This window comes from Leucopleurus acutus (genome assembly GCF_964270905.1).
Source record: "Leucopleurus acutus genome assembly, chromosome: 13".
NCBI lineage: Eukaryota > Metazoa > Chordata > Mammalia > Artiodactyla > Delphinidae > Leucopleurus > Leucopleurus acutus.
This window is the reverse complement of record NC_139155.1, coordinates 71,260,343-71,272,121: the sequence shown is the minus strand read 5'-3', so window position 1 is coordinate 71,272,121 and position 11,779 is coordinate 71,260,343. Positions and strand designations below refer to the sequence as shown.

Here is an 11,779-nt window from a genome sequence, read left to right as displayed (position 1 = left end):
GGCGGTGAGTCAGCTCTCTCCACAAACGCTCCCGGGCACTGGCTCTGTGTCCCGCCTTGGGACAGCTAGGAAGCAGCCCCCCTCTTGGGGAGCTCCCAGCAACAGGTGACTCCAAAGGCACTAAAACTGGGTGGAAAGGACCCTAATAATGCCATAATTGGTGCCGTGTACTGAGCACGAGTGGGTTCCGGGACAGCTGCCAAGTGCTTGAGCTTTTCTGTGTTATGTGATTGGATCATCACAACCTGTTCATTGCTATGACCAGGCACCATCCTGTCCCCATTTTACAGAACAGGAAATTGAGGCACAGAGGGGATGACCTTCCCAGGGCCTTGATGCTGGTAAGCAGCGGAGGAAGCACCTGAGTTGAACCACCTGAGCTTAATCTTTAGTCTGAGGATGCAACTGGGGCTGTAATGTGGCATCCTGGGCACAGTGACAGACCCAGAGGGCTGGTTTCTTAGGGGAGAAGGGCAGGTTTGGCTCCCAACCTGCTTTAGTTGAATGTCCTCTTTTGGGGGAACATCCTGGCCTGGCCTCTGGTGTGGAAGGAGCTTCTGGAAGCCGGATGTTATCTCTGGAGAAGGAGACAGGTTCCCCCTCTACACTGGGAAAACACAGGCTCTGTTGTCTGCCCATCCTGTGGGAAGGGAGAAGAAACTGACACCCTTCCAGAATTTTCTGACGTTCTTGGCTGCTAAGAAACTCTCCCTGCTGCTGACCACAGTGCCTGAACTTCCATAATACTCACGTCGTTGCTTTCTTGTGGCGGGAGTTCCATCACAGCCTTGTGTACTATTTGGGTGGTGGAGGGGAGGATAAGGCCAATGGTGGAAAGGAGCATTCTGGGTACTGGATGTGGGGTGGGGGGCAGGAGTCAAGGAGAAAGTTGGGGATGAGGGGCGGGGGCCCAGGGGACTTCGTGAGACGGCAGATTGGGAGCTAAAACCCGGCCAGGCACAGCCAGTGCGTGGGGTTTGTCTGCCACATTATTTTCTTTGAATCAAGAAATTTCTGCGTAATATCAATCGATGCATAAGAAATTTATGCATAATAGCATCAATTATCTGGGGCCAAATGGGTCCCCACTCACACTCTAGTGTCTCACTTTATTTTTTAGTAGAACTCATTTCTCTGTCCCCCCTCGGAGCCGGCCTGGACACAAAGAAGCGAAGCTAAGGATGGACGTTCAGGCAGCCGCTGGCCGTCCCCACTGCCCTAGGACAACCTGAAATCAGGGAGACAGAAAACAGCACGTGGGGCTGGAGTGATGTGGCCCCGGGACACGCTGCCACCACCACCCCTGTCCCCCCCAGTGAGGGAGCCGAGGGCCCAGAGAGAGGTCCTCACTGCTGCTTCCCCCATGCCTTGCCTTCCAGGTCATTCCTGCACCGGACCGCCCACCATGGCCTCAGACCACCAGACCCCAGCGGGCAAACCTCAGCCCCTCAACCCCAAGGTGGGTACCACGAGGGAGGAAGGGGTGGCAAGCATGGTGCCTCTCCCAGGCTCGGTTTCCCTGCTGTAAAGTGGGGTTGGTGCCTTCCTTTCTGGGGCTCCCCCTCTCTGGGCCACAGTCTCCCCAGCTTGCACACTGGAGGGGGTGCTGATTCAGAAGGCCCTTCCCCAGCCCACAACTAGCATCCTTCTGGCTTTGGAGACTTAATTTTCTCTGCCGTACCCTTTACGCCATTGCCCAGGGTGGGTCCCCAAAGCCGAGGCAGACCCTCGGTCCAGTCTGAGAGGGGGCTTGTGAATGGGGGGTGGGGTGGGAATCCTGACTCCACACCTGCTGTGTGACCTTGGCCAGTCACTTGACCTCTCTGAGCCTCAGGTCCCTCCTTCAAAAAATGGGAAGTGTTGGACTCATGGCATAAGGTAATTGTGAAGAGGCAAAGAAAACAGGCTCAGGGCTTCCCTGGTGGCGCAGTTGTTGAGAGTCCGCCTGCCGATGCAGGGGACGCGGGTTCGTGCCCCGGTCCGGGAAGATCCCACATGCCGCGGAGCGGCTGGGCCCGAGAGCCATGGCCGCTGAGCCTGCGTGTCCGGAGCCTGTGCTCCGCGACCGGAGAGGCCACAACAGTGAGAGGCCCGCGTACCGCAAAAAAAAAACCAAAAACAAAATCAAAGAAAACAGGCTCAGCCTAATGCTTGTCCACCTAACGCCAGCCTTCTTTGTTTTTTCCTCCTAAGGGCGGTGGGATCTTATCCCAATGTCAGGGGCTTGTCACACTGAATCTGCCCTCAAACTTCTACCAGCAACAGTCCACCAGGCTGCCCTCCTGTTTCCCTCTGCCTCGGAGGCCCCAGGCATAGATTCCGTCCTGGAACTGCCTTTTTGTCTGATTTGGGCCCCCACCCCAGCTCACCCCAATTCTGTCCCTTAAGAGGCTTACTTTCTAGAAGAAAGACAATAAATAAACTAATATATAACTTCAAGGAGTGAAAAGTGTTAGGAAGAAACAAGAGTGGGTTCTTTAGGGTCAGGGTGGACGAGGAACGTGTTAGTTAAGGTGGTCAGGGAGGACTTCTCTGAGGAGGTGACATTGAACAGAGCCCCCAGTCAAGTGAGGAAGTAGTGAAAGTTGGGGAATGGGGGGTAGGGGAGAGCATTCTCGGCCAAGGGCACAGTGAGTGCAAAGGCCCGGGGGTTGGAGTGAGATGGGTAAGTTTGAGCGGCAAGAAGCCCAGGGCGATGTGGCTTGGAGCAGCTCTGTCCAACCGATTTCAATTGGGAGCCACTTACGGACTCTAACGCTTCCTAGTAGCCATGTTAACAAAGTAAAAAGAAACGGTAAATTAATTTTCATGTATTTTATTAAGCCAAATATATCCTAATGTACAGTCAGTAGAAAAATTATTAGAGAACTATTTTACTTTCTTTTTTTCGTACTATATCTTCAACATCTGATGTGTATTTGATACCCACAGCACATTTTATTTCAGATTAGTTGCCCATGTTCAGTAGACATCCAGCAGTTGCTGAATTGGACGGTGCAGGTTGAAAGGATTAGGTAATATGTAAATTTTTAGCGTCCATTTGTTGATACATACAACAACAATAATAATACTGAGCTCCTGGGCTCTGAGGCCTTGCAAACGCATGGGGCGTCGGACCTGCCTTGCCCTCCTTGCCCCTGAAAGCCCTTGTCTGCCGGGCCAGTGTCATAATCCACTAGCCCCTGACTCCCAGGTTCCTGATTCTTCTCAATAAGCCTGCAGAATAGGCGTGATGCCCCGTTTTACAGATGGGGCAGCTGAGGCTCAGAGCCATCGCGTGGCCTCCTCAGGTTGCACGGCTGGATGCAGCAGAGGCGACGTAGGAGCCCAGTTCTTCTCCTGACCCATCTGTGGTCTCGTCAGTGATCGTAAAGCCTGAACTGAGCCCATGGAATTTGGCTGTGAACCTTGCTGGGCCTCCCTCCCCTGGCTTTGTCTGGCTAATCCCCGGCCTGGGAGAGAGGGGCGTGTTTACCCAGCCAGTGCTGACCGCCTGGATTGGGCAGCTGCCCCTCCTGGAGGCCCCCTTCCCTGAACCCCGCCCCCCTTCATCCAGAGGCAGTCCCCTGGGGCAAGTGTGGCTGGCAAACGTCTGCCCCCAAGTTCTGTCTGGAATCCTGACAGGAGGCAGCTGCCCCCCTCCCCCCGCCTTAGCACTTGGCTGTGAGGCCGGAGCAGCCCTGTCAGTTTTGCTGATCTTCCCTTTTCCTGATGGGGATCCTGCCGGCTTCCCTGGGCTGCTGAGAGGCAGGTGAGGCAAGGGGAGTGAAGTCCTCTGAAGAAGTATCCAGAGGGGGAGGAAAGCCTGCAAAACCTGTGGGGGCTTAAGAAAAGGGCACAGGTATGCGTAGTCTTACGGGTGAAACGGGGGTGGAGGGTGGATGCGGCAGCACTGGTCCAGCTCTAATGGGGGCAGGAGAAGCTTCAGCAGCATGGTCTAGCATCTTGCTACCCCTACGCTGGTCCACAGACCAGTGGTACCAAAATGCTGCTCTACAGGAAACAGCATCAGACGAGCTTGGGCTCTGATTTCAGCTCTGCCACTTGCCCACTTGGGATCCTTAGCATGTCCCTTAATATAATTATGCCTCCCACACCCAGAGCAAATACGGTGTGCTAGCCATTACGCTCCTCTGATCCTTCCAACAACCCCATGATGTAGGTTCTGTCTTTATTTCCCATTTTACAGATGGGGAAACCGAGGCTCAGACAGGTGAAATACTGGCTCAAGGTCTCACAGCTGGTAACTGGAGCCAAGATTGTCAGACTTTATATTTGGTTCATGATTCCCGAGTGTGGAATCCTTCATCATCCTCCAAGGCTCTCTGGGTCCCCTCCCTACGCCCACTCACCCCTGCTGCCCTGTTCTCCCTCCTCCCCATCGGGACGGGGGTCTGACTCTCCCCTCCTGTTGCAGATCATCATCTTTGAGCAGGAAAACTTCCAGGGCCACTCACATGAGCTCAATGGGCCCTGCCCCAACCTGAAGGAGACCGGCGTGGAGAAGGCAGGCTCTGTCCTGGTGCAGGCTGGACCGTAAGTACCTGGGGGGTCTCACTTGGTCAGGGGTTGCCAGGGTGAGGCAATCAGGCTGTAGAGCGAGCTGGAGGGATCCGCTCTCACTGAGCTCCTAGACTGTGCAATCAGGGGACCAGGATTTGGGGTCTTGGCAGCCTGTGGAGAGAGCTTGTGATCTGAGGTCAGATAGAGCTGGGTTTCAAATCCTGGTTTCACCACTTCTGTGCTGTGTGACGTTGGACCAGGAACCTCCCTCTCTGAGCCTCGGTTTTCTCCTCCGTAGGATGAGGATAACCATGTCCTCCTGGGGATGATGGGATGGAGCTCATGTGAAAAGCCTGACACCAAGGTCATCCACTTCCTTGAGGCAGGGAGACAGACACAGTGACTCCCGTGGACCTTTTTAGAGCTGCCAATCTCTGGCTCTGGGAGTGTCCTCGCTCTCCTGGGAGGTTTAAAGCTGGATACCCCAACTCTGCAACCACCACTCCCTTCCCAGGACCTAGGGATACTTGGTTTTCGCAGATATGCTGACACATTGAGGGACCAGGAGGCTTGGGACCCCTGGCCCAAGAGAGAAGGGGAGCTGACTGGTCAGGTCTGACTCTGCCACGCTCAGGTGACATAGTTAAGCACGGCCTGCAGGGGCCTCTCCTTGTGGTTCCCTGACTGTTCCTTCTCTCCCAGAGCCTCCGGAATCAGGGGTGGCCACCAGTGACCCCCAACAACAGGTCAGTGAGTCTAGTGTGGGTCCTGGATGACCCGCACCACACCTCAAGGTTCACTGGGAATTCTGCAGTGTGTGATGACCCTAATTGAATCAGAGTCTACTGGTGTGGAGAACACAGCCAAAGGAATGGCCCTGCCCGCCCCACTTAGCTGATGCGCTCAGAGCATCAGTGTCCCTGAGAGCATGCCTTCCTGGACGGCTGAAGTTTTGACAACTGAAGCACCACATCTGATTTTTCGGTTGTCTTTTTTTTTAGTATTTGGATGGAAGAATTTCTCAAATAGACCTTACATTCCTCCTCTGCTTTCTTTTAAAAAATATAACTTTGATATTTTTATTAATTATTGTTCATTGTTTAAAATTAAGGAGCACTGGTTTAGTGCAAAAAAACCATACGACTCTAATCTTACCACTCAGAGTAACCATGAAGATTTTCATATAAACTTATATTTTTCTCTGTATATATTTCATCAAATATATATTAGATATATACTTAATCAAAAGTCAGATCACGCTTTACATACTGTTTTATAACTCATTTTGAAAACTTTTCTCTCAAATTCTCTCCATGTCATTAAGTAGCATTTTATGTCAATGCTTTTCAAGGAGTTTTTTGGAGGTAAATCTGTATCAGAATCATAGAAGGTGGGGAGGCTTTGAAGTGCAGATTCTTTTTCTTTTTAAATGCTTGGCTTTTTTTTTGTTTGTTTATTTATTTATTTTTGGTGTGTTGGGTCTTCGTTTCTGTGCGAGGGCTTTCTCTAGTTGTGGCGAGCGGGGGCCACTCTTCATCGCGGTGCGCGAGCCTCTCACTATCGCGGCCTTTCTTGTTGGGGAGCACAGGCTTCAGACGCGCAGGCTCAGTAGTTGTGGCTCACGGGCCCAGCTGCTCCGTGGCATGTGGGATCTTCCCAGACCAGGGCTCGAACCCGTGTCCCTTGCATTAGCAAGCAGATTCTCAACCACTGCGCCGCCAGGGAAGCCCCCGAAGTGCAGATTCTTGGGTCCCAGCCCTGGCCCAGTGAATCAAACTCTTGGGCTTGGAGCCCAGGAATCTGCATTTCACAAACCCACCACCTTGTGATATTTCTGCGCAGTTAAGTTTGAGAACCCCTGTCCTACTTCATTGTTTTTCATACCTTTGTAACATTTCATTACGGGATACGACATAATTTACTCAACCAGGCCCTGCCCGTTGGATGCATAAGTTGTTTTGATTATTTGATATTATAAACAACACCGTGATGGACATCGTTACCCGTGTATCTGTGAGCTCTTTGACAACTGTTTTCTAAGGACACGTTGTCTAAAGCTGAATTGCCACATCAAGAGGGCATCCTCTGCTAAAAGCAGCAAGAAACACCATCTCTCCTTCCGTTAAGGACTTAGATTACTGTTCCAAAGAGTTGTCCCTGTGCCAGGCTGAACTGTCTGCCTCTGCGATGAGCACCCCAGAATGCCAGGCATCATGAAGTCGGTGCCACCTTTTTCTTATTGTCCCCTTTTCTCTATTAGCCATGCCCCACCGGCAGGTAATCCTTCCCTTTAAGGATTTTCTCTTCTACTGTGGATCTAAGACTGTTAGAGTTTTGTGTAGCGTAGGAGTCCAGAGACCACCATCAAGAACCAAAGAGGAAAGAGACCCAGAGAGAAGGGTTTGGTATGAGCAAGGTACGTGAGCTTTAGATACAGGGATGCTCTGCAGTCCATTCTCGGTGGTAAAAGCTGATTGGGCACATTTCTTCCCAACTCCGTGTTCACTGATATCACACTGAGAGCTTTGACACTGGCCACAGTGGGAGTATTTACACCATGGAAATTAGCAAACGCTACAAACAGGATTTGTTGTTTTTCAGAGCTGGCTTTTAATTTACCAGCATACCATTGGCCTTGGGACATGGGCTCTATACATCTGTGTTTGTTGCTAGGCCATCTTTTAGGCTTCCTCCTTATTTCTTGTTCCAGATGATTGAAGTCAGCACCATGCTGGGTTCTGGATAACTGAGGTGATGCTGCTCTTGGATTTGCTGTGCTTGGATTTAAATGAGGCTGCTACTCATTTTTTTTTTTTTTTTTTTTTTGTTTTGCGGTACGCGGGCCTCTCACTGCTGTGGCCTCTCCCGTTGCGGAGCACAGGCTCCGGACGTGCAGGCTCAGCGGCCATGGCTCACGGGCCTAGCCGCTCCGCAACATGTGGGATCTTCCAGGACCGGGGCACGAACCCGCGTCCCCTGCATCGGCAGGCGGACTCTCAACCACTGCGCCACCAGGGAAGCCCTGCTACTCATTTTGATGAGCTGGGCAACTGTGAGCTCTGGGGCCCAAACGAGTAGCCGGGGTCCCACCAGAGGAAGCCTGGAGTGAGCCTGACTTACCCTCTCTCTCTCTGTCTCCACTGCAGCTGGGTGGGCTACGAGCAAGCCAACTGCAAAGGGGAGCAGTTTGTGTTTGAGAAGGGCGAGTACCCCCGCTGGGACTCATGGACCAGCAGCCGGAGGACAGACTCCCTCAGCTCCCTGAGGCCCATCAAAGTGGTAAGCCCCTGACCCTCATCTTCTTCCTCTCTTTGCCCCCTCAGAGCCAGCAGTCTGGGGACCAGGAAGGAGCCTTTACCTCTGGCATCGTGCCCCTTCTGACTGGCGGGACACTTCCTGGCTGTGTGACCTCGCATAAGTCACTTCACTTCCCTGAGCCTCAGTTTCCTCACCTGTAAGACGAGGATATTAGTATCTACTGTCCTGAGATACCAGCAGGCTTAGCCTGAGAACTGCCACGTCGTATGACTTCAGGGGCTTCCTTCAAGATGCTCCAGGGGGCGCTGTTCACATTCTCTTCTATGTGGATGGTGCTGTCCAGGGCTGTGTGATTTCTGTCACAAAGCAATCGTTCCATAAATGATTGCCACCATAAATATTCAAAGAAATTCTGGGTTTCGGGCTGGAGGAGAAGGCAGTTTAGCTCTTGTTCACGACTCATGCCAGTGTAACCTTTCAGAGCTTCTCTGATCCTGATTACTAGTGTGTGAACTCTCTGGAGGGCAGAGGGCCCAGCGATGCTCAGTTATACTCCCAAACCTCCCCAGCCCAGTCTAGTTCTCCCCAGAGCTAGATGGAAAATCGGAGAACGTTGGACTTGGCGTTCCACAGACCTGGGTTCCTCTGCTGGCTCTGGCACTTCCGGCTGTGTGACCTTGACCAAGTCACTTTACCTCTCTAAGCCTCAGTTTTCTTATCCACCAAACAGCATAAAAGTAGTTTAAAGGATGAAAGGAGATGACTAAGAAAAATGTCACAGGAACAGGAGGATGGGAAGATACGTGGAGATGAAGGAAAGCCAAAATATTTCAAGTGTCTACTAGAGGCACGATAAGCCCATGTGTGTGTGTGTGTGTGTATCATGGCTGCCATTTAGTTTTTAAAAGGGGAGTTGAGGCGTTGGGAGGGAAAATGCCATTTCAGAATCAAATAGTCCCCAAAGTGTAGAATCTGGAGTGTCTGTTATATAAAAATAGCCCAGTGGGATCTTAATGAACAAACCCTGTTGGATGCCGTTGCCGTAGACACTCACGTGGTGGGGGTCTTGGGCCAGAGGGCTGCAGGTGGAGCCTGCTGGTCCCAACTCCAGGGCACCCTGGGCGCTCTCACCCACACTCGCTTTCCCCCACTCCCTGTCCACAGGACAGCCAGGAGCATAAGATCATCCTCTATGAGAACCCCAACTTCACAGGGAAGAAGATGGAGGTGATAGACGATGATGTGCCCAGCTTCCACGCCCACGGCTACCAGGAGAAGGTGTCTTCTGTGCGGGTGCAGAGTGGCACGTGAGTGCACAGCCAGCCCTGGCTCGCCCCGCCCCAGGAGTCCAGACCCTGGGCTGCTACGTCCTGCTCTGTCCTGAACTCTGGGGATCTTACACATTCCTGATCTCAGTCTTCTCATTGGAAAATGGGCGTTGAAATCATCAGCCTACACATGGCTTTCAGCCCCTGAAGTTCCATCCTGATCTGCCTTTTGGCCAACACCCTACCTCTGGAGGAGAGAAACCTTGGCCTTAACCTCAGCCCCAAAGAGCAGGACAGTAAATGGTGGGGGGGGGGGGCAGGGTAAGGCAGAGGTGGGGGGGGTGTAGGGGGGAGCAGAAGCTGGGAATGAGTTGAGTGGTCTTAACAGAGCTGGGAGAGGCAGGAAGTCCAGCCAGTGCTGGCCTTTGACGGCATGAGTTCCTGAGATTGGAAATAGGAGGGATCCTTCTCCACCAAGTTAAACTTCGGCACATAAACCTCAGCCATCAGCACTGGGGAGTTTCTCAATGTGAAAAATTTGGTTTCCATGGGGAGTCTGACGATGGGCTTTGGGCAGTGGAGTGCTGGAGACGGCTTGTACCAGCTTGCAAAAGCTGACTTAACTTTTCAGAATTTACGTGAGCTGGTTATTTCATCATTGGCAACTTGAAATGAGCCATCATGAAGTATTTACATGTCAGAAATTGGAAAATGTTACAAATCAAGAATTTTTCCCCCCGCAAGAGAGCTAGTTTACCAACACATACTGGCTTTCTGGGGCTTGTCAAACTCTTAGAGCGTGCAAAGTTCTGTATTCATGTTCCCCTCCATTTACTCGTTTATTCATTCATTGATTCAATTTGTCGAGTGACGTCATATGCCAGGCACCGTGTTAAGTCATCAGTAAGTCAAGGTAGATTAAACAGACCTGGCCTCTGCCTTGTGTAGCTAGCAGTCTAGTTGCGGACAACTGTTAATAGTTTAGGAATCCGCACGAATCTGGCCTCCTTCCCCGAGGAAGATCTCTTGAGCTGAGATCTCAAGAAAGTAGGTATTATAGAGGTAAAGAGAAGGAAGGACATCCCAGACGGTGAGAACAGCACATGCAAAGGTCCTGTGGTGGGAGGAGCCTGGTGAGTCTGATGGGCTCTACAAGGGACGGAGTGGCTGTGCTGCAGAGATATAGGGGCCCAAGTCTGAGAAGCAGAGCTAGAGGTGTCCAAAGGGGCTGGATGGGCAGGTCCATGTGGGCCAGGACTGTGATGCTTTCTGGGGAGAAGACTGTAATGGTCATCAGGTACTCAGAGTGAGTGACCCCTAAATGGTGATGGCTTCAAAGGGTGGAGGGATCATGGAGGGCTCCTGGGACCTAGCCTGCTGTCCTTTGGCCTTGCCAGGGGTTGGGTTAAGAGGCCTGTCTTCTTCTAAGCTTAAGTGAGCTTGAGATCACCCCTTCCTCTGAACCCAGTGTCAGGCCTTCAGTTAACAGTTGCTTCTGGAGATAGTGAGCTCCCCATCAAGGGAAGGAAGATAGCAGAGGCTGGTCCCAGGAAGGGTGGGGGTGTACCTGCTCAACACCCAGTTAGTGTGAAATGATTGGGAGGCCCCACCCTTCCTAGTGGCTAAACAATTCCCTCCCTCTCTCTCCGTCTGCATCTCCTGTCTCCCCACGTCCCCTCTTCCCACCTCTGGCCCTGCAGGTGGGTCGGCTACCAGTACCCCGGCTACCGCGGGCTGCAGTACCTGCTGGAGAAGGGTGATTACAAGGACAGCGGCGACTTCGGGGCCCCCCAGCCCCAGGTGCAGTCCGTGCGCCGCATCCGTGACATGCAGTGGCACCAGCGAGGCACCTTCCACCCCTCCAACTAGTGCCCCCCATTTCCTCCTTCCCAGGGGCCTGGCCAGCTGCCCAGGATCCCACCAGACATCCTGGCGAGTGAATAAAGTGTGACTTGCAACTTGTCCGCGGCAGTGTCTTTTATCCCCCGTGGGAGCCGGGGTGCTGCGTGCACTTATCCCCGTGGGAGCCGGGGTGCTGCGTGTAGTGTGTGCGCGCGCGTGCACTTGTATGAAAGACAGAGACCCAGAAAGACGAGAGAACCAGAAAGTGACTGGGTGAGGGGTGGGCAACCTCTTCGAGAATTTTCAGCTCTGCAGCTGCTTAGCTGTGTGACCTTGGGCACATTGTCCAACCTCTCTGAGCCTCCACCTGACTTACAGCCCTCTTGACCCCATGAGCGGCTGGCTTGGCTGACCGCTCAGTCCTTCTTGTGTGGTTGCTGAGCAGTCGCCCGAGGGCACGCGATGGACTCTCCAGCCCTTAAAATTGTATCCACTGCCTGCCATTCCCACAGAACTGCCTTATCACCTTGAACCTCGGAGTTTTCTTAGTTCTGCCCAGCAGAGCCCCAAACCCTGCCATCCCCACTCCATCCCGGAGAGAGGTCACAATGACCTGTTTGTAGGTTTGTGTGTTCCTTGGTTCACAACTTGATTGGGGTTGTCACTTAGCATAGCAACTGGGGGCTGGGTTCCTGCATCCGACTGGCCTGGATCCTAATGGCTGTTCTGGAGGCTTGGCCAGTGATGGGGCCTCAGAACCTTAATGCTTCCACTTGGAAAAATAGGGAAAAAATAGTGCCTCCTTAACAGGGTTACAGCAAGGACAACATGAGATAGCCCAGGTGTTTTCTATATAAATGTTAATCACTGGTTGGTTTTCTGTAGTGCAAATATCCCCTCCCAGAGAG

The 11,779-nt window shown here is 52.4% G+C and overlaps 1 protein-coding gene across 1 annotated transcript; it reads left to right on the top strand.

Annotated features, from left to right (window-relative positions):
* Positions 1–1,387: 1,387 nt before the first annotated feature.
* CRYBB2 (crystallin beta B2) lies at positions 1,388–10,898 on the top strand (the record flags this gene model as incomplete). Its single annotated transcript, XM_082852992.1, has 5 exons — positions 1,388–1,459; positions 4,418–4,536; positions 7,650–7,782; positions 8,926–9,068; positions 10,730–10,898. The coding sequence occupies exons 1-5, from the start codon at positions 1,406–1,408 to the stop codon at positions 10,896–10,898; spliced, it is 618 nt and encodes a 205-aa protein (XP_082709118.1). The 5' UTR covers positions 1,388–1,405.
* Positions 10,899–11,779: the final 881 nt, after the last annotated feature.